The sequence below is a fragment of the Manis pentadactyla genome, chromosome 1 (genome assembly GCF_030020395.1).
Source record: "Manis pentadactyla isolate mManPen7 chromosome 1, mManPen7.hap1, whole genome shotgun sequence".
NCBI lineage: Eukaryota > Metazoa > Chordata > Mammalia > Pholidota > Manidae > Manis > Manis pentadactyla.
In genome coordinates this window covers 71,011,513-71,035,450 of record NC_080019.1, presented here as the reverse complement: position 1 = coordinate 71,035,450, position 23,938 = coordinate 71,011,513, and the positions used below count along the sequence as shown (strand labels likewise).

General features: G+C 36.8%; 1 protein-coding gene across 1 annotated transcript in view; it reads right to left on the bottom strand.

The window, feature by feature from the left end:
• Positions 1 to 23,938, bottom strand: part of XRN1 (5'-3' exoribonuclease 1) — a 177,551-nt gene that overhangs the window by 105,551 nt on the left and 48,062 nt on the right. Inside the window, 2 exon segments of the mRNA XM_057498318.1 lie at positions 8,468 to 8,599; positions 11,974 to 12,077. Coding sequence (XP_057354301.1) covers positions 8,468 to 8,599; positions 11,974 to 12,077 — 236 coding nt within the window.

Genomic DNA, 23,938 nt, shown 5'->3' with positions numbered 1-23,938 from the left:
ACAAATCCTACCATTTGCAACAACTTGGATGGAGCTGGAGGATATTATGCTCAGTGAAATAAGCCAGTTGGAGAAAGATAAGTACAAATTATTTCCCTCATTTGTGGAGTATAACAACGAAGCAAAACTGAAGGAACAAAACAGCAACAGGTTCACAAACTCCAAGAAGGGACTAGCGGTTACCAAAGGGGAGGTGTGGGGGAGGGTGAGTGGGGAGGGAGGGAGAAGGGCATTGAGGGGCTTTATGATTGGCATACATGTTGTGGGGGGGTTCATGGGGAAGACAGTGTAGCACAGAGAAGGCAAATAGTGACTGTGGCATCTTACTGCACTGATGGACAGTGACTACAATGGGGTATGGGGGTGGCATAATATGTGCAAATGTAGTAACTACATTGTTTTTCATTGTGAAACCTTCATAAGAGTGTGTATGAATAATACCTTAATAAAAAATATATAATAAAAAACATTTAATAAACTCCAATCCAATTATATGTATAAAGGGCAATACATCATATCCAAATAGGATTTGCTCTAGGAATTGAGGGGTAGATTAATATTTCAAATTCAATCAATATAATTCACCAGATAAACAGAAAAATATAAGAAAGATCATATGATCACCTTGACAGATGCAGAAAAACAGTTTAACAAAATCAGCACTAATTAATGATAAAATCTCTTAACCAACTAGGAAGAGAAGGAAATTATGTTAATCTGATAAGGAATATTAATAGAGCAAACTCTATGGAAAATATCATATTTTATGGTGATTCACTTAAGGTTTTTCCCTGAAATTGAAAATGATACCCACAGTCAATAAACAAAATTACAAAGAAGAAATAGGTAACTCAATAAAAAAAAAGGCAAACCACTTGCAGGGGCACTAAAAAAAAAGAGCATATTCAAAAGGCCAATGGACATGAAGGTGGTTCAACTTTATTAGTCATCAGGGAATGACTTTCCCTTTCAGGGAAATGCAAGTTTAACCAAAATGAGAATCCACTATATCAGAATAGCTAATATGGGATAGAAAACAATAGTAAGTATTGATGAGGGTAGAGATAAACAGAAATTCTTATAAACTGCTGGTAGAATGTATTTTGACGTAATCACTTTGCAAATCTTTCTGGTGATACCTACTTAAAGTTGAGTTTAAGCAGATCCTATGAAACAGTAATTCCACTCTTAAATATGCACCTAACAGTAATGCATACATTTACATTCACCAAAAATCCCAGTGAGGAATAACTCAAATGTCCATACACAAAAGAAAAGATAAATAAATTGTGTTGTATTCATACAGTGTAATTCTATCATTAGTGAAAATGAATGAATTAAAACTATATATAACAACACAGATGAAAATTAGAATTGCAGTATTGATCAAAAGAGGTCAGGTTTAAAAAGAATACATTCTGCACAAATCAATTCACACAACGTTAAAAAATAGGAAAGACTAATCTCTAAGGTTAAAATCAAAATAGCCTTTAGAGAAAGGAGAAGTGGATGGTAATGCCTGGAAGGGGATATAGGGGGCTTTGGGAGATGATGGCAATTTTTCTGTTCGTTCTATTACTTGACTTACATTCTGGTAATGCATGTAAAAGTTAGGCAAGCAATAAACCTATGAATTACACATATTTTTTTCTTATATATAGATAGTGAAAAAAAACTTTCTATTAAAAAAAATCAAACAGTTATTTAGAACAATACTTTTAAATTCCCAAGTGATAGTGAGATATTTTTCTATTTAATTTTGCTTTTATTTTTTATTTTTATTGCTTTGGGATCAGTGTCGTAGTCTGTATTATTTTTTTAAATTGAAGTATGATTGACATACAACATTTTGTTCCTTTCAGGTGTATAACATGATTTCATATTTGTATACATTGCAAAATGATCACTACAATAAATCTAGCTACTCTCTAGTCAGTATCTAGTTACTATGTCATAAATTGTTTTTCTTGTGATGCAAACTTCTAAGATTTACTTTCCTAGGCTCTTTCAAATTTGCAGTAAAAAATTACTCATCATGGTTACCATGCTGTACATTACATCCCCATGGCTCATTTATTTTATAATGGATGTTTGTACCTCTTTATTCCTTCACCCATTTCACCTACAGTATTTGTTTTTCTCTGGCTGACTTATTTCACTTAGCATAATACCTTCAGTTCCACCTCATGTTTTATCTCTTTGTTGAAGTTCTTGCTGTGTTCATCCATTCTTCTGAGTTTGTTGAACATTTTTATGACCATTATTTTGAATTCTTTACCAGTTAAATTTCTTATATCCCTTTCATTAAGGTTTTTTTTTCTGGGGTTTTATCTTTATCATTCATTTGCAACATATTCCTCTAATTTTGCTTGGCTTGTTTGCATCAGGCATAGCCATCTCTACCAGTCTTGAAGGAGTGACAATATGTAGATGAGCTTGATTTAACTGTTGCCTTAACCTAGGTTGCCTCTTCAACTTTTTTGATTGTCTAAGCAGCCTCATTTATTCTTCATAGATTCCAGCTGTTGGGAGTGCCAAGTCCTGCAAGTATCCCAGAGGGAAGGATTATTAGCCAGCCTCTAGTTTAAGGCTGACTGGAAGCTAGACTCACAGGCAGTAGCCCCTAATATATGCAAATACATACAGTTCTGTGGGACTCCAATCATAAACCAAGCAGGCATCCAGACCAGGGGATCTGGATGTGTTCCACGGGCAACGGTTATAAAAAATCAGGGTGCCAAATGAGTGTATAAGTTCCTTTCTGGGAGCTACCAGGAGACTATAGTGAGGCCAAGGAGAGCATAATCATGGTACCCCTGGGCTACGTTATGAGACATTTCAGTAGCTTCTAGATGTGTGGTGATCCTGAAGTGTGCTCTCAGGCAGAAGATCCAGGATAAGCAAATAAGTTCTTTTCACGGGAAGACAGGGGGTGTTTTATTTGGCTGGCTGTGTAGTGCCTTGGGGTGGTAGCCTGAAAAATATTGTCTCTTCCACTGATTCAGACCTGTGGGACCCAGAAATGCAGTTCTCCCTAGTGGCCAGAGCCAGATGCTCAAGGGGAATCTCTTGCAGGCTGCTTGTGCCTACTGGCTTCTGCAGGGCCAGGGGTGCTGCAAGGTAGAGGGCACTCATCCTCCTGGCTCTGGTGGTCCACAGGGGTTGTGCAGGGACAAGGGGCTTGGCTGCTGCTCTAGTGGAGTGTGCCCACCTGTGCTGACAGGATATATGGAGAGTGCAAAAATGGCACCCATGAGTGGTGGCACTAGCAAGGTAGAGGCGGAATGCCAAAAAGATGCCTGTCAGTACCTCTGTCTCTGGAGAGCATCCAAACAGGTCCCTAACCCTTTGACAGATGGTTCAAGTTTAGCAAATGAATCTCCTAGGTGCTTTACAAACTGCTGCTTTTCTGCTGGGTCCCAGACCTAGTAAGTCTGCCTGTGAACCCACTAAGAGTCTCCCCTACAACCTTAAGACCAGCTGATTTTTTTTTATTAAGTATCATTGATATACATGCTTATGAAGGTTTCACATAAGCAACATTGGGTTACAACATTCACCCAAATAATCAAGTCTTCCCACACACCCCATTGCAGGCACTATCTATCAGTGCAGTAAGATGCTGTAGAGTCATTACTTGTCTTCTCCATGCTATATGGCCTTCCCTGTGCCCCCCCCCACATTATGTATGCTAATCGTAATGCCTCTTAATCCCCTTTCTCCCTCCCTCCCTCCCCACCCTTGCCAACTCCTCTTTGGTAACTGCTAGTCCCTTCTTGGAATCTATTAGTCTGCTGCTGTTTCTTCCCTCAGTTTTGCTTCGTTGTTATAGTCCACAAATGAGGGAAATCATCTGATACTTGTCTTTCTCCACCTGGCTTATTTCACTGAGCATAATACCCTCTAGCTCCATCCATGTTGTTGGAAATCATATAATTTGTTTTCTTCTAATAGCTGAATAATATTCCATTGTATATATGTACCACATCTTCTTTATCTATTCATCCACTGATGGACACTTAGGTTGCTTACATATCTTGGCTATTGTAAACAGTGCTGCAATAAACATAGGAGTGCATATGTCTTTCTGAGTCTGGGATCTTGTTTTCTTTGGGTAAATTCCTAGTAATGGAATTCCTGGGTCAAACAGTATTTCTGTTTCTGGTTTAATGAGGTGCCTCCACATTGTTTTCCACAATGGTTGAACTAATTTACATACCCACCAACAGTGTAGGAGGGTTCCCCTTTGTAGGTAAAATTGTAATATTTCCAGAATATCTCGCCTGGCTTCAATACATCTGCATATCAGTAGGCATTCGGAGGTGGAAAGAAGTATGGCTTTAGTGCATTTGCATCATGCCTCAGGAGCGGAGAGAAGATCATCTCCGTATCAATGGGTAATTACCTGGGCAACGCAGGGCTTCTCTGTACCTGAGAGGTGAGGGAGAGGGCCGGTTTTGCTTCTGCTGAAGCAGGAAAGAGAGAAGACCTGGGACTGTAGTTTGTAAGCAATAAATGGATTTTAAACTTTATTTCTTCCTTTGACTGATTTCAATTTTCAGAGGTATTTTTCTCCAGGATTTCCTCTCCCCAGACTTATACCCTTCTCTGCATCCTTGAAAACATTTGTTGTTCCTTGTCTTTTCGTTGTTGGTCATCCTAACCGGTGTGAGGTTATATCTCATTGTGGTTTTAATTTGCATTTCCCTGATAATTACTGATGTGGAACATCTTTTCATGTGGTTGTTGGCCATCTCAATTTCTTCTTTGGAGAAGTGTCTGTTCAGATGCTCTGACCATTTTTTAATTGGGTTGTTTACCTTTTGGTTGTTGAGGCATATGAGCTCTTTATATATAATGGATGTTAACCCCTTGTCAGATACGTTTACAGATATATTCTCCCATACCATAGGAAGCCATTTTGTTCTACTGATGGTGTTTGCTGTACAGAAGCTTTTTACTTTGATGTAATCCCATTTGTTCATTTTTGCTTTTGGTTCCCATGCCTTAGATGTGTTCAGGAAAAAGTTGCTCATGTTTACATTCAAGAGATTTTTGCCTATGTTTTCTTCTAAGAGTTTTATGGTTTCATGAATTCCATTCAGGTCTTTGATCCATTTTGAGTTTACATTTTTGTGTGGAGCTAGACAATAATACAGTTTCATTCTATTACATGTAGCTGTCCAGTTTTGCTAATATCAGTTGTGGAAGGGGCTGTCTTTTCCCCATTGTATATCCATGACTCCTTTATCGTATATTAATTGACCATATATGCTTGGGTTTATATCTGGGCTCTCTAGTCTGTTCAATTGGTCTATGGGTCTGTTCTTGTGCTGATACCAAATTATCTTGATTGCTGTGGCTTTGTAGTAGAGCTTGAAGTTGGGGAGCATAATTCCCCCAGCTTTATTTTTCCTTCTCAGGATTGCTTTGGCTATTCGGGGTCTTTTGTAGTTCAATATGAATTTTAGAACTATTTGTTCTAGTTCATTGAAGAATGCTGTTGACATAACAGGAGAAGCAAAGATGTGACCTCACCAAAAATCAACCCCCAATGCAGCAACCCACAATGAACTGACCTCGCTGAAAAGTGAGGAGTTTCTGAACCAAAGCAGACATCTCAATCCTTGAGACCTGCACCAAAGAGACAAGCCCCCAAAATTTCTGGCTCTGAAAATCAGTGGGGTGGAGGGAGACAAAGATGGCAGCATGTGAAGTGAGACAGAAACCTCCTCCCAAAACCACATAAAACATGAAAATAAAGCAAATACAACTAATGCTGAAAGAGTGACCCAAAGACTACAGAACAGACTGGGGAAAAGAGAAGACCTCAGAGAAAAGGGGAAAGTAGCAAATCTGCCATCCAGTGGGGCCCAAGCCATCCCCAATCCCAGCATACAGGTGGGAGAAAGAGAAATGGAGTGGGGAGGGAGTAGAAGCCAAGGACTGCTAAACACCCAGTCCTGGAGATCTGCTCCAGGCTCACAAACCCACATTACATGATGCTCTGGAGATTAGTGGGATTGGAAGGCAAAGAAAGGCGGAGTACTTGGAGAGACTGAGATACCAGCCGCTTGTAGAGAATCAGTACCCACAACTGGCTTCTCTGTGACAACAGTAAGGTGGGCACTTTGAAATACTTCCCAACAGTGAAAGGGGTGCTAAAGGGGCAAGGATTACACAGAGCTTGCTGCTGAGGGGCAGAACAACAGTGACGTTGTGAATTTCACCTTGGAAGACAGATTATGGAAGAGCTTGGGAGGTGTGTGGGAGGAGGGGACAAAATGTGAGATGATATGAAGAATGAATATGGTGGTAAAGAAAAGCTGTCTAAAAGAATGGTGACCAAAATAAATAAACATAAGTGCTAATGAATCTACACAGACTTGTCTACCCTACTTGGTTAATGAGATTAAACAAGATATCCTGAACTGGCAGACCCTAGAAATCATGCTCTTATGTGAACCACTATACACTGCTATCTGCTATCAGATTGTTCTCTCTGCTCTTTGCTGCCATCATAGACAATCAAGCCCATCCAGATGGGAAGGAGTAACTAGAATAAAGGGGTAAGAGCTTTTAGTCTCCTTTTCAGCTAAACTTTTTGAAGAAGTTGTTTATTCCTATTTTGTCTCCATTTCTGTTACTCTCATTCCTTCACTCACGGGTCTTGCTTTCAGTCCCACTGATCAATCAAAATAGCTCTTGCTTAATCTCTTTAGAACTTATTCCCTTATTTTTATTCACATGACTCATTCCTTTATTCTTAAAACCTTCTTTTTCTTTGATTTACATAATATATTTTACTCTCCTGACTTAATTCCTACCTCTGAGGTTGTTTCTTTCCTTTTCCTTTGTCTCATCCTCCTCAATATAGTTTCTTCTTGATTCCAGCACTGCAGCCACATTAGCCATTATCATTAGCATCAAACATGCTGCTTTTCCTCCTGATGCAGGGACTTTGCATGTATCTCTTCCGAAACATGCTTCCTTTTCACTCTGCCTAACTCCTACTCTACATTAAGATACCTGCTTAATCAACATTTTCTCATGAAAGTTTTCTCTGAGTAAGGCAAATTCCTCCCTAAGTAGGTCAAACCCCTTTACTATATGGTCTCAGAGCACTACTCCTTCAGAGCTATTATCAGAGTTGCAGTTTGATTAAAAAATCACACAAGACATTAATATCTATTTCCCATCCACCAGCCTAAATTTCATGAGTGTAGGGACTATGTTTTTATTCACTACGGTATCTACAAGTGCCAAGTACTGTACCTAGCAGGCATCAATAAATAGTTGTTGAGAAATGAACAAATGACTAAACTGTTGTATTCTGAACAAGTTTTTTTAAATCAAAAGAGTCTTAACTAAAATGATCTCTGTTTATTCAAACAAACAAGTATTTACTGAGTTCCTAGGCACCCAAAGGAATGAGAATAGAGTGGTAAGAAAAACAGGTGTATTCCCTACCCTTACAAGGCATACTGTCTAAGGAAAGAGTCATTAAAATAATCATACAAATAAATTTACTATGATTTTACTCATGTGCTATAAAATAAAATTCAGAATGATATGAACTATGACAAGGGTATCTTAACTTACACCGTTGAGAGGCAAAAATGTGCTCTACCTCTACCACCTGAGAGCTATGTTTATCTCCTTTTATGCTGGATGGCTTTTTATGGTTTCTTTTTACATTTTCCCTGTTTGTTCATCTTTGAATAAGGATATTATAGCCTAGTATTAGCTCCAAAATTGTAGACAGGCAGCTCCTTAAATTTCCCATTTATCAATGGATGTTATTACAGTTTAAATAGGAAGACTGACAGACATCCATTTATAACACCATTTCATTTGCCACTGACAGTCACAATTACTCTGTTTTAGTTTAGGAAATTCTAGTGTTTAGGTGAAGAAACAGAGGTACTGTTAGGGTGGGATCATGGGACCCAAAAATGGGTCACTTTGGTGACCCTGAAAATCAGCATTCCAAAGAGGGCTTGCTTCTTAGTTATTTGGTTGGTACAGAACTTGCGCTTCTGAATTTGGGGGCATATTGGGTATGTAGGGGGCGGTGGGGAAGTGGACATGGGGAGAGGGTAAGGAACAAAGGAGAGACTGCCTTCCTTTTTTCATTACATACATGTGGCCAAGAAAGTCAATGGCCTTATGGTTAGTAAAAATAAACTTCAAATTAAGGAAACTATTAACTGTTATTCCTAGTATTAAGTGATCATGTCTTTTCTTCTTCTTTTTTTGTACATGAAGCATTTTAGTGACAAACTGGGCAAGGCCATAACTACTGCTAATGAGATATTATTTTAAACTAGAACTCATTACTTTCTTTAGAACATAAAATGAGATGTAGTCAGCATTCAGAGTGATTACTATTTTAAGGAGAAAGTAAGAGGACAAGTACATTAGATTACAAGTTAGTTTGATATTAAATATTTTTTATGACACTCACTATTCTGAAATTCCTTGTACTTCTTTTGTCCAGTTAGATTGTTCTTTGTCTCCAAGACAGACCACTTTACATGGTGGGGCAGTTCTTCCCAAATAAAGTTTCTGTGTTCCTGGATATTCTTCCAGGTAAAACCTTAAAAATTAAAATAAAATAAAATAAATATCACCCCAAATATTGTGGTTTAATATAGAGTTCTAACAGTATGATTCTTAAAAGTGAAAAGGTTCTAAATGGTGTAACAACAAAAATAGAAAAGAAAACAAAAAAGAAAGCTTCCTTTTAAAAAACTGTAATATACATTCAGAACAGGAACTTGTGAAAAGTTTCAAAAAAATTCAGAAACTAATTACTATTCTTTCTCTTTTAAGAATCAAAATTAAATACATAAAAATTAAAAATTTTAAAGATAAAATATAAAATTTTAAATATAAAAATATTTAAATACTCTCAAATTCAATAAAGTGTTTTTGCTAAAAAAGTTTAATTTCAATTAAGCCACTATACCTAACTTCTTGCTTATTGAAAATGTGTGGGATGGAGGACCAACTTAGACACTAAGAGGAAAGAGCCAGATAAAACCAGACTTCTATAAAATAACTGGCCTGGACTCTTCAAGTCCAGTTGAGCCAGGTCCTAGGATATAAAAATTAATACAAAGAAAGTCATGAAACCATAAAACTCTTAGAAAAATACATAGGCAAAAATCTCTTGGACATAAACATCAGCGACCTCTTCATGAACATATCTCCCTGGGCAAGGGAAACAAAAGCAAAAATGAACAAGTGGGACTATATCAAGCTGAAAAGCTTCTGTACAGCAAAGGACACCATCAATAGAACAAAAAGGCATCCTACAGTATCATAGAATATATTCATAAATGACAGATCCGATAAAGGGCTGACATCCAAAATATATAAAGAGCTCACACACCTCAACTAACAAAAAGCAAATAATCCAATTAAAGAATGGTCAGAGGAGCTGAACAGACACTTCTCCAAAGAAGAAATTCAGATGGCCAACAGACACATGAAAAGATGTGCCACATCCCTAATCATCAGAGAAATGCAAATTAAAACCACAATGAGATATCACCTCACCCCAGTAAGGATTGCCACCATCCAAAAGACAAACAACAACAAATGTTGGAGAAGTTGTGGAGAAAGGGGAACCCTCCTACACTGCTGGTGGGAATGTAAACTAGTTCAACCATTGTGGAAAGCAGTATGGAAATTCCTCAAAATGTTCAAAATAGAAATACCATTTCACCCAGGAATTCCACTTCTAGGAATTTACCCTAAGAATGCAGCAGCCCAGTTTGAAAAAGACAGATGCACCCCAATGTTTATCGCAGCACTATTTACAACAGCCAAGAAATGGAAGCAACCTAAGTGTCCATCAGTAGATGAATGGATAAAAAAGATGTGGTACATATACACAATGGAATATTATTCAGCCATAAGAAGAAGACAAATCCTACCATTTGCAACAACATGGATGGAGCTAGAGGGAATTATGCTCAGTGAAATAAGCCAGGCAGAGAGAGACAAGTATCAAATGATTTCACTCATATGTGGAGTATAAAACAAAGAAAAACTGAAGAAACAAAACAGCAGCACAATCACAGAACCCAAGAATGGACTAACAGTTACCAAAGGGAAAGGGACTGGGGAGGATGGATGGGAAGGGAGGGATAAGGGCAGGGAAAAAGAAAGAGGGCATTACAATTAGCATGTGTAATAGGGGGGCACGGGGAGGGCTGTACAACACAGAGAAGATGAGTAGGGATTCTGCAGCATCTTACTATGCTGATGGACAATGACTGTAATTGGGTTTGTGGGGGGGACTTGGTGAAGGGGAAGCCTAGTAAACATAATGTTCTTCATGTAATCGTTGATTAATGATACCAAAATTTAAAAAAAAATTAACACAAAGAAATTAACAGTATTTCTATGTACTTACTGAGGAAGTATATGAAATTCAAAACATACCATCTATAGTTGCTCCAAAATAAATACTGAGGTATAAATCTAAAAAAACATGTACAGGCTCTACATGCTGAAAAAGCAAAACATTGATGAAAGAAATAAAAGACTGCATGATATGGAAAGATAAATGAAGACCCATTTGGATCCATTTGGATCAAAATAGTAAAGATGTCATCTCTTAAATGTCTTCAAATTAATTTATAAGTTTAATACAATTCCTTTCAAAATCTCTCCAAGATTTTGTAGATATAGAACAATTTATTCTAAAATTTATATGGAAAGGCAAAGGACCAAAAATAGATGAAAAATTTTTGAAAAAGAAAAAGTATAAGGAATCACTCTACATAATGTTAAGACTTATTAGATAGTTACAGTAACAAGGTGTAGTGTGGCATTGGTGTAAAAACAGACATACAGATAAATGGAACAGAATGGAAACCTAGAATTAGACCCCCACAAATTTGTTCAACTCACTGCTGACAAAGGTATAAAAGCAACCTAACGGAGAAGGCGTAGTGTTTTCAACAAACAGTGCTGGAGCAATTGAACATTCACAGGCAAACATATGAACCTTGACCTAAACCTCATACCTTATACAAGAATTAATTCATAAGGAATCATGGACTTAAATGTAAATGGAGGAGGTAAAACTAAAACTTTGTGAAGAAGATATAGGAGAAAATCTTCAGGACCAAGGGCTAGGTGAAGAGTTCTGAGACCAAAAGCATGATCCATAAAATAAAAAACTAATAAATTGGACTTCATCAAAAGACAGAGGAACTGAATTCTGATGATTTAAAAAGAATCCTCAAGATTTCATACAGAAAAGCTGATACCACAAAGGAAAAAAATTGATACTGGCATTGACTTCTCATTAACAAAATTATGTGACAGAACACAAAAGAGCTATGTGTGCAGAGATCTGTGGAAAAGGAATTGGGGCTTTAAAATACCAAACCTATGTGTGAGGAAAACAGAAAAGATCTTTTGAACATGTAACAACTCAGAAAACAACATTCCCTCATTTTCTCTGGGGGAAAAAAAAAGATGATGACAAAGAATAACCTGTCTAAAGAGTCAATGATGAAGTGGTTGTGAACTTGAATAAAATGTTAAGAAATTATTATAGAAGGTAGGTGTTTTAAAAAATTAATTATTTAAATGAAACCTGGGAGGGGCAGTTATGTATGTTATTCATCCTTATCAGAAAGAGAAATATATTTGCTAAATAATATAATGATAACTGGTATAAAAGACTTAGGATATAGAACTTCCAAGCTATTAAAAGGAAAAGAAGGCAAAAGGGAAAAAAATAATACATGCATCTAAAATATCTCAAGGAATGTACAATAAACTGTCAATAGTGGTTGAACTTTGAGTGGCATGATCAAAGGACTTTTATTCTCACTACAGAGTATAATTTTTTCTACAATAATTCTATCAGTCAAAATGTATCAGTAAAGGCTATCAAGTAGCAAGGCAAAAAGAAATTTTAAAAATCATCAATAAAATTTTACTTACTTAGTTTCTCCATCTGATATACCAACAACTCTAGCTTCTTCAAGATGAGGCCAATTAACAAAGACAGATTTTCCAAGCACTGATGAAGCTACATTTTCTATACTCTTAAAATAAAAGCAGAAAAGTTCATGTTTCAGGTTCAAGAGAACTTTAGAAAGGAAAAAATAAGTAAAAACTGGCTTGTATTTTTTGCTGTGTATTTAAAATCTGTAAAATCCCACCTTAATATTAAAACACATATAAAATACCATTTGCTCACCAAAGCCAATTATTCCCTATTATAACTGCTCTTCTTAACTTCACTCCAAGTTAATTATTCCATCCACTTGAATTCAGTTAGGTCTCTTAATTTCTCTTCTCTAAGTTGTATCTTTATTGCTAACTCCTCTTTTACTTTCTAATACATTTTCTGGGATTTCTGTTCTTTTAGTTTTGATTTTTTCCTTTCCTTTTTTAAAAATAAGTATTTTTCAGTTGTTTTTACCCATCTGCTTTCTTTTTACCCTTTAAGTATGAATCTGTGAAAGTTTACCAATACATTCCCCCCTGCCAATCTCTTATTATAGAGGCACTATGACCAATTTAAAGTACTTTTCTACAGTGTAAACATTAAGACACTAGGAAGCTTGCTTCCTTCTCATATTCTCGACAGCACCATTAGTAAAGGATGGGCCACTGATTTTAATCCTGAATGAAATTACTTGGAAAGAAAACAGGTCTCAGTAAAATGAAACAGAACAGTACTAACTTATAATGTGAATATTACTGTCCACAACAACTCACATTAGAAATAATGTTCAACAAGAAAATGAGGTTCTTAGTTCTATGCTAACTAGCTGCACGAATGTCCCTTTTCCAATCTCCATTTAGGTCTTTTAATTTGCAATATTAGAGTTGGATTAGTTGCTTTACAAAATTCCACCTTATTGTAAAATTCTATGATTCTGTTATTCTCCTGATTATCTTGTTTATTTTTCTCATGGGAATTGAGAAAACTGAAAAGAATAGCAGAGATGTCTATATAAGGGCTACTATTCATTGTTCACATCAGATAATCAGACAGTATAAAACAGAATCTAAGAAATCGAATTTCATTTCAGTTTGTGGTTGGCATAATGAAATAAGAACACTACACTTAAAGTTAGGACTCATGGGTCTAAATTTGGGTTGTACTTCTTTTGAAGTATACAATCTCAGGCAAATGATTTAATCCCACTGATTTGCAGTTTTCTTTTATGAGGAGTTATAACATCTATCTCACAGTGTTTATTGAGGATAAAATAAAGTACACAAAAGCTTTTGTGAACTATAAAATGTATATTCTGTATGAAATAATATTTTAAGTAAAACTGCTAGTTTTAAAAGGAAACATACCATTACCACTATTATTACTATTATTATTATTATTATTGGTGAGACAATTTGATAGAAACTGAAGTTTAATACAAAATTTCATTCACTTCTATTCATTATGCTTAATCATTATTAACCAATATTTGTTTAACAATTAGAGATGACTATTTTTAGACATTGGGGTAACTTTTTATTTTATTTCTTATATTTAGACATTTCCTAATGTGAACAGACAAAAGAATGATTAACCTGATAACAAGTTTCAACATCATAACTAGGCTTTCTTAATTATCCTTTTCCGTTCTATACATCTACTCCTAATTTCATTCTCTCATTTCTTCCTTTACTTTTTGAAAGAAAAGTTGTCCTCCTTTCTCAGATTAATCTTCTCATTTTAGCCCTATGTGTAACTCCTTATTATATCACAGGAGGTCTTGTTATCATAAACATCCCTTCCTTCTATGGTGCCTTTAAAACCTCTGTTCTCCATTAGCTCTACCTCTCTTCCTGTATATGGATTTTGCTTGATAAACTGCCTCTTCTCTACCAACAGTTATATTTCTAGCATTTTTTTCAATGATAAACTTCTTAACCACAGGCTTCATACCTGCTACCTCTACTTTCTAACTTTCGACTTACTCCTGGACTAGTCCTTAGGAATTAGACTTTATGCCTCCACCAACCTACAGTTACAGAATTCTCAAAGGCTAATAATGATGCCCAAAAGACCTTGCTTTAGTTTTTATTCTTTTTTTAAATTGAAGTAGCACCAATATACAATTTTATACTGGTTTCAGGTATACAACACAGTAGTTCAACAGTTACCCATATTATAAAATCTGCACCCCAACTAGTTTCATTAATATCTGTCAACACAGGAAGATGTTACAGAATATTGGTTATATTCTCCATGCTATTCTACCATTCATGACCAACTTATATTATGATTGAGAATTTTTGTGCACCTTTATCCCCCACACCCTTCCCACCCACCTACCCAAACACTCCCCCATGATAACCACCAGGCACTTCTCAATGTCTATCAGTCCACTGCTATTTTGTTCATTTTGTTTTGTTTTGTTTTGTTTTTAGATTCCACAAATAAGTGAAATCATATGGTATTTCCCTTTCTCCACCTGGCTTATTTAAGTTAGCATAATACAGTCCAGTTCATCCATGTTGTTGCAAATGGCAGGATTTTTCTTATGGATGAATAATATTGTATATGTACTATATTTTCTTTATGCATTCATCTAGTGATGGACACTTAGGTTGCTTCCATAACTTGATGTGGTAAATAATGTGGTGATAAACATGGGACACATACACCTTTTTGAATCAGGGATTTTGTTTTCTTTGGATAAATTCCTATAAGTGGAATTTACTGGGTTGTATGGTATTTCTAGTTAGCTTTTTGAGGAACGCCATACTGCTTCCCACAGTGGCTGCAGCAATTTATATTCTCACCAACAGTATAAGAGGGCTCCCTTTTCTCCACATCCTTGTCAACACTTGTTATTGTCTTTTTGATAGGGGGCATTCTGACTGGTGTGAGGTGATACAGCACTGTGGTTCTGATTTGAATTTCCCTGATGACTAGTGATGAGGAGCATCATTTCAAATATATCTTGGCCATCATCTGTATTTCTTCTTTGGAAAAATGTCTGTTCAGGTCTTTTAGCCATTTTTTAATTGGATCATTTGGATTTTTTGGTATTGCGGTGTTTGAGTTCTTTATCTATTTTGGATGTTAACCAGTTAACATCCAAATTGTACCCTCTCCTTATCCTTAATCTTTGTTATTAAATTATTGTATGTCTTCGTTTATGAATATATTCTCCGAGGTTCATAGATAGGTTCCTAAACATATAACAGTGCATATTAAGTTGATGGTCACTCTATTTCAAACAGACTCTAAAAATACTTCTTTTTATTCTTCTTCCACCTCTATACTTTAGGCATTAGATGGCTTAATCCCCCTTTTTTAAAATTTAAATTTATGTTATTTATTTATTTATATTTATTTTGGTATCATTAATCTACAATTACATGAGGAACATTATGTTTATTAGACTCCCCCCATCACCAAGTCCCCCACACAAACCCCATTACAGTCACTGTCCATTAGCATAGTAAGATGCTGTAGAATCACTACTTGTCTTCTCTGTTGCACAGCCCTCCCCGCGCCCACCACCCAACATTATGTCAGCTAATCATAATGCCCCCCTGTTTTTCCCCCCCTTATCCCTCCCTTCCCACCCATCCTCCCCAGTCCCTTTCCCTTTTGTAACTGTTAGTCCATTCTTGGGTTCTGTGAGTCTGTTGCTGTTTTGTTCCTTCAGTTTTTGCTTTGTTCTTATACTCCACAGATGAGTGAAATCATTTGGTACTTGTCTTTCTCCACCTGGCTTATTTCACCAAGCATAATATGCTCTAGTTCCATCCATGTTGTTGCAAATGGTAGGATTTGTTTTCTTCTTATGGCTGAATAATATTCCATTGCATATATGTACCACCTCTTCTTTATCCATTCATCTACTGATGGACACTTAGGTTGCTTCCATTTCTTTGCTACTGTAAATAGTGCTGCGATAAACATTGGGGTGCATCTGTCTTTTTCAAACTGGGCTGCTGCAATCTTAGGGTAAATTCCTAAAAGTGGAATTCCTGGGTCAAATAGTATTTCTATTTTGAGCTTTTTGAGGAACCTCCATACTGCTTTCCACAATGGTTGAACTAGTTACATTCCCACCAGCAGTGTAGGAGGGTTCCCCTTTCTCCGCAACCTCGCCAACATTTGTTGTTGTTTGTCTTTTGGATGGTGGCAATCCTTACTGGGATGAGGTGATCTCTCATTGTGGTTTTAATGTGCATTTCTCTGATGATTAGCAATGTGGAGCATCTTTTCATGTGTCTGTTGGCCATCTGAATTTCTTCTTTGGAGAAGTGTCTGCTCAGCTCCTCTGACCGTTTTTTAATTGGATTATTTGCTTTTTGTTTGTTGAGGTGTGTGAGCTCTTTATATATTTTGGATGTCAGCCCTTTATCGGATCTGTCATTTATGAATATATTCTATGATACTGTAGGATGCCTTTTTGTTCTATTGATGGTGTCCTTTGCTGTACAGAAGCATTTCAGCTTGATATAGTCCCACTTGTTCATTTTTGTTTTTGTTTCCCTTGCTCGGGGAGATATGTTCATGAAGAGGTCGCTCATGTTTATGTCCAAGAGATTTTTGCCTATGTTTTTTTCTAAGAGTTTTATGCTTTCATGACTTACATTCAGGTCTTTGATCCATTTTGAATTTACTTTTGTGTATGGAGTTAGACAATGATCCAGTTTCATTCTCTTACATATAGCTGTCCAGTTTTGCCAACACCAGTTGTTGAAGAGGCTGTCATTTCCCCATTGTATATCCATGGCTCCTTTATCATATATTAATTGACCATATATGCTTGGGTTAATATCTGGACTCTCTATCCTGTTCCACTGGTCTGTGGGTCTGTTCTTGTGCCAGTACCAAATTGTCTTATTACTGTGGCTTTGTAGTAGAACTTGAAGTTGGGAAGCAAGATCCCCCCTGCTTTATTACTCCTTCTCAGGATTGCTTTGGCTATTCGGGGTCTTTGTGGTTCCTTATGAATTTTATAACTATTTCAGTTTGTTGAAGAATGCTGTTGGTATTTTGATAGGGATTGCACTGAATTTGTATATTGCTTTGGGCAGGATGGCCATTTTGACAATATTAATTCTTCCTAGCCAAGAGCATGAGATGAGTTTCCATTTGTTAGTGTCTTCTTTAATTTCTCTTAAGAGTGTCTTGTAGTTTTCAGGGTATAGGTCTTTCATATCCTTGGTTAGGGTTAATTCCTAGGGTTTTATTCTTTCTGATGCAATTGTGAATGGAATTATTTTCCTGATTTCTCTTTCTGCTAGTTCAAATAATCCCCATTTTTATGTGTATTCCTTCACTGATTTTATATATAGTTGATTTATTAGATTTTTTTAACTTCATGACTTGCTTAGTGAGTAACTGGTTTCCTACCTTTTTTAGGGATTAATTTTCACTGGGGAAAACCAGACCTAAGAACACTTCCATCTACAGAAGTTTCTTTAACATATCCTATAAGCCTAGTTTAGTGATTATAAATTTCTTCACCCTTCATTTATTTGGAAAAAGTTTAATCACTCCTTCAAATTTGAATGATAATCTTTCTGGGTATGAGATTCTTGTTTGAAGGTCCTTCTGTTTCTGTGCATTAAATATGTCAAGCATGGAGTGCATATATCTTTTCGAATCAGGGTTTTCATTTTCTTTGGATAAATTCCTAGAAATGGAATGATCCCTTCTGGCCTGTAAGGTTTCTGCTGAGAAATATGATGATAGCCTGATGGGGTTACCCTTATGAGTAATCTTTTTTCTGTCTGGCTGCTTTTCAGTACCCTCTCGTTATCCTTAATCTTTGTTATTAAATTATTGTATGTCTTGGTATTGTCTTCCTGGGGTTCCTTTTGTTAGGGGATCTCTGAGCTTCCAGGACCTGGAAGTCTATTTCTTTCTCCTGATTGGGGGAGATTTCAGCATTATTTCTTCAAATAGAGTTTCTTATTCCTCTGTCTCTCCTTCTTCTGGTATCCCTATTATGCAAATATTGTTTCATCTGAAGTTTTCACACAGCTCTCTTAGTGTCCTCTTATTTCCTTTTTTTTTGGTATCATTAATATACAATTACATGAAGGATATTCTGTTTACTAGATTCCCCCCATTATCAAGTGCTCACACATACCCCATTACAGTCACTGTCCATCAGCAAAGTAAGATACTATAGAGACACTACTTGTCTTCTCTGTGCTATACTGCCTTCCCCGGGCCCCCCACTACGTTATGTGTGCTAATCGTAATGTCCCTTATTCCCTTATCCCTTCCTTCCCACACACCCTCCCCAGTCCCTTTCTCTTTTGTAACTGTTAGTGCATTCTTGGGTTCTGTGAGTCTATTGCTGTTTCATTCCTTCAGTTTTTTCTTTGTTCTTATGCTCCACAGATGAGTGAAATCATTTGGTACTTGTCTTTCTCCACCTGGCTTCTTTCACTGAGCATAATACCCTCTAGCTCCATCTATGTTGTTGCAAATGGTAGGATTTGTTTTCTGCTTATGGCTGAATAAAATTCCATTGTGTATATGTACCACATCTTCTTTATCCATTCATCTACTGATGGACACTTAGGTTGCTTCCATTTCTTGGCTATTATAAATAGTGTTGCGATAAACATAGGGGTGCATATGTCGTTTTGAAACTGGGCTCCTGCATTCTTAGGGTAAATTCCTAGGAGTGGAATTCCTGGGTCAAATGGTATTTCTATTTTGAGTTTTTTGAGGAACCTCAACACTGCTTTCCACAATGGTTGAACTAGTTTATACTCCCACCAGAAGTGTAGAAGGGTTCTCATTCTCTGCATGCTTGCAAGCATTTGTTTGTTCCTTGTCTTTTGAATGTTGGCCATCCTAACTGGTGTCAGTTGATTTCTCACTGTAGTTTTAATTTGCATTTCCCTGATAATTACAGATGTGTAGCATCTTTTCATGTGCCTGTTGGCCATCTGAATTTCTTCTTTGTAGAACTGTTAATATCCTCCACCCATTTATTAATTGGGTTATTTGCTTTTTGGGTGTTGGGGCATGTGAGTTCTTTATATATTTTAGATGTAAACCTGCTGTCAGATATGTCATTTACAAATATATTCTCCCATAATGTAGGATGCCTTTCTGTTCTGCTGATGGTGTCCTTTGCTGTATAGAAGCTTTTTGGCATGATGTAGTCCCATTAGTTCATTTTTTATTTTGTTTCCCTTACCCAAAGAGATGTGTTCAGGAAAAAGTTGCTCACATTCATGTTCAAGAGATTTTTGCCTATGTTTTATTCTAAGAGTTTTAGGTTTTCATGGCTTACATTCAGGTGTTTGATCCTTTTTAGTTTACTTTTGTGTATGAAGTTAGATGATAATTCAGTTTCATTCTCTTACATACATGTAGCTGAACAGTTTTGCCAACATCAGTTGTTGAAGAAGCTGTCATTTCCCCATTGTATGTCCATGGCTCCTTTATCATATATTAATTGATCATATATGCTTGGGTTTATATCTGGACTCTAGTCTGTTTCATTGGTCTATGTGTCTGTTCTTGTGCCACTACCAAATTGTCTTCATTACTGTGGCTTTGTAGTAGAGCTGAAAGTTAGGGAGCATAAATCCCCCCACTTTTCTCTTCCTTCTCAGGATTGCTTTGGCTATTCGGGTACTTTTGTAGTTCTATGTGAATTTAGAACTTTTTGCTCTAGTTTGTTGAAGAATGTGGTTGGTATTTTGTTAGGAATTGCATTGCTTCTGCAGACTGCTTTAGGCAGGATGGCTATTTTGACAATATTATTTCTTCCTATCCATGAGCACAGGATGTGCTTCCATTTACTGGTATCTTCTTTGATTTTTCTCACGAGTATCTTGTAGTTTTCAGAGTATAGGTCTTTCACTTCCTTCATTAGGTTTATTCCTAGGTATTTTATTCTTTTTGATGCAATTGTGAATGGAATTGTTTTCCTGATTTCTCTCTCTCTCTCTTGTTCATCATTAGTGTACAGGAATGAAACAGATATGTGCAAATTAATTTTGTATCCTGATACTTTGCTGAATTCAGATATTAGATCCAGTAGTTTTGAAGTTGATTCTTTAGGGATTTTTACGTATAGTATCATGTAATCTGCAAATGGACAGTTTAACTTCTTCCTTGCCAATCTGGATGTCTTTTATTTCCTTGTGCTGTCTGATAGGCCTGGCTATGAACTCCAGAACTTTGTTGAATATAAGCAAGGAGAGTGTACATCCTTGTTTTGTTCCCAATCTTAAAGCAAAGGCTTTCAGCTTCTCGATCTTAAGCATAGTGTAGGCTGTGTGTTGGTCATATATGGTCTTTATTATGTTGAGGTACTTGCCCTCTATACCCATTTTGTTCAGAATTTTTATCATGAATGGATGTTGAATTTTGTTGAGTGCTTTTTCAGCATCTATGGAAATGATCATGTGGTTTTTCTCCTTCTTTTGTTGATGTGGTGGATGATGTTGATGGGTTTTTGAATGTTGTACCATCCTTGCATCCCTGGAATAAATCCTACTTGATCATGATGGATAATCTTTTTGATGTATTTTTGAATTTGGTTTGCTAATATTTTGTTGAGTATTTTTGCATCTATGTTCATCAGGGATATTGGTCTGTAATTTTCTTTTTTTGTAGTGCCTTTGTCTGATATTGGTATTAGAGTGATGCTCCCCTCATAGAATGAGTTTAGGACTATTCCCTCCTCTTCTACTTTTTGGAAAACTTTAAAGAGGATGCGTATTAGGTCTTCACTAAATGTCATGTCTGATAAAATTCAGCAGTGAAACCATCTGGTCCAGGAGCTTTGTTCGTAGGTAATTTTTTGATTACCTGTTCAATTTCATTGCTAGTAAATGGTTTGTTGTGATTTTCTGATTCTTTCTAGGTCTGCCTTGGAAGGTTGTATTTTTCTAGAAAGTTGTCCATTTCTTCTAGGTTACCCAGTTTGTTCGCATATAATTTTGCATACTATTCTCTCATAATTCTTTGTATTTCTGTGATGTCTGTAGTGATTTTTCCTTTCTCCATTCTGAATCTGTTTATGTGTGTAGACACTGTTTTTTTCTTGATAAGTCTGGCTAAGGGTTTCTCTAACTTGTTATTTTCTTGAGTAAGCAGCTCCTGCTTTCATTGATTCTTTCTATTGTTTTACTCTTCTCGATTTTATTTATTTATGCTCTAATCTTTACTACATCTCTCCTTCTACTGACTTTGGGCCTCATTTGTTCTTCTTTTTCCAGTTTTCTTAATTGTGAGTTTAGACTGTTCATATGGGATTCTTCTTCTTTCCTGAGATAGACCTATATTGCAATATATAAGCTTCTTAGTATGGCCTTTGCTGCATCCCACAGATTTTGCGGTGTTAAATTATTCTTTTCATTTGTCTCCATATATTGCTTGATCTGTTTTTTATTTGGTCATTGATCCATTGGTTATTTAGGAGCATGTAATTAAGCCTCCATGTGTTTGTAGGCTTCTTCGTTTTGTGTAATTTATTTCTTGTTTCATACCTTTGTGATCTGATAAGGTGGTTGGTACAAATTCAATCTTTTTTAAATTTACTGAGGCTTTTTTTGTGGCCTAGTATATGATCTATTCTTGAAAAGGTTTTGCGTGCACTTGAGAAGAATGTGTATTCTGTTGGTTTTGGAAGGAGTGTTCTGTAGATGTCCGTTAGGTCCATCTGTTCTAATATGTTGTTCAGTGCCTCTGTCTGTTTACTTATTTTCTGTCTGGTTGATCTTCCTTTTGGAGTAAGTGGTCTGTTGAAATCTCCTAAAGTGAATGCATTGCATTCCATTTCCCCCTTTAATTCTGTTAGTATTTGTTTCACATATGTAGGTGATCCTTTGTTGGGTGAATAGATATTCATAAGAGTTATATCCTCTTGTTGAACTGACCCCTTTATCATTATGTAATGTCCTTGTCTCTTGTTACTTTCTTTGGTTTGAAGTCTGTTTTGTCTGATACAAATACTGCAACTCCTGCTTTTTCTCCCTATTAGTTGTATAAAATTATCTTTTTCCATCCCTTTACTTTCAGTCTGTGTATGTCTTTGGGTTTGAAGTGAGTCTCTAGTAGGAGCATATAGACGAGTCTTGTTTTTTTATCCATTCAATGACTCTATGTCTTTGATTGGCACATTCAGATCATACACATTTAGGGTGATTATCAATAGGTATGTACTTATTGCCATTGCAGGCTTTAGATTCATGGTTACCAAAGGTTGAGGGGCAATTCCCTTATCATCTAAGAGTCTAACTTAACTCATTTAGTGTGCTATTAGAAACACAATCTAAAGGTTCTTTTCTTTCCCTCCTTTTCTTCCTCCTCCATTCTTTATATATTACGTATCATATTCTGTACTCTTTCTCTATTCCTTGATTGACTTTGGGGATAGTTGATTTGATTTTGAATTTGCTTAGTAATTGTTGTACTTTCTTTTCTGTGGTTTTATCTCCTCTGGTGACAGCTACTTAGCCTTAGGAATACTTCCATCTATAGCAGTCTCTCCAAAATGCACTGTAGTGGTGGTTTGTGAGAGGTAAATACTCTCAGGTTTTGCTTATCTGAAAATTGTTTAATCTCTCCTTCAAATTTAAATGATAATCTTGCCGGGTAGAGTATTCTTGGTTCCAGGCCCTTCTGCTTCATTGCATTAAATATGTCATGCCACTCCCTTCTGGCCTGTAAGGTTTCTGCTGAGAAGTCTGATGATAGCCTGCTTGCTATTCCTTTGTATGTGATTTTTTTTCTCTCTCTAGCTGCTTTTAATAGTCTGTCCTTATCCTTGATCTCTGCCATTTTAATTATTATATGTCATAGTGTTGTCTTCCTTGGGTCCCTTGTGTTGGGAGTGTACCTCCATCGTCTGAGAGACTCTCTCCATCCCCAGTTTGGGGATGTTTTCAGCAATTACCTCCTCAAAGACACTTTCTATCCCTTTTTCTCTCTCTTCTTCTTCTTGTACCCCTATAATAAGAATATTGTTCCATTTGAATTGGTCACACAGTTCTCTCAATATTTTTTCATTCTTAGAGATCCTTTTTTCTGTGCTTCAGCTTCTTTGTATTCCTTTTCTCTAATATCTATTCCATTTACTGTCTCTTCTACTACATCTAATCTGTTTTTAAATCCCTCCATTTTATGTTTCATTTCAGATATGGAACTCCTTAATGATTGAATCTCCATCCTAAATTCATCCCTGATTTCTTGCATATTTTTCTATATCTACATGAGCATGTTTATGATTTTTATTTTGAACTCTCAGGAAGATTGGTGAGTTCAGTCTCATTTGGTCCTTTTCCTGGTGTTTGTGAGATTTTGGTCTGAACCAGGTTCTTTTGACGTTTCATATTTGTATATTGTGCCCTCTAATGCCCAGAAGCTCTAATCTCTGGAGCTGCTCAGCCCCTGGAGCGATGTTGGGGCTCAGAGTGGAGTGGTGCTGGTGCCTGGGAGGAGGAAAGAGCTTTTTATTGCCTTCTGGCTGCAGTACCTGTCTTCACTGTCAGAACCAGTGGGCTGAGCACACAGGTATAAGCCTCTGTGCTTTGCGTCTGTAGCTCCCGTAGGCAGAGCCTCCCTCTGGCTAGCCTAGCGCCAGGGCAGGGACTGGCAGTTTGTGAGCCAGTGCTGGCAGGCCAGGAGTAAGGCACAGCAGGCTGTGTATCACAGTGGGGGGCCTCAGAGCTGTGAAGCCAGCCAGGGAGATCGAGCGCTTGAAGCTCCTGTAAGTTTCCAAACTGCTGGGCAGAGCCTGCCCAGACAACCTTGTCCACCTATTCCTTCTCCTGTGCAGGACGCTCCATGTAGCAGAAAGAGTGGCAGGCTGGTTCACAGGAAAGTGCCTCTGGGCTGACTGGAGTTGAGAAACCAGCAAAAACATGGAGCATTTGGGTTCTTTAGAGTGCCCAACTTGTCGGGCTGATGGCATACTAGGGATCTGTCTTCCTAACCATT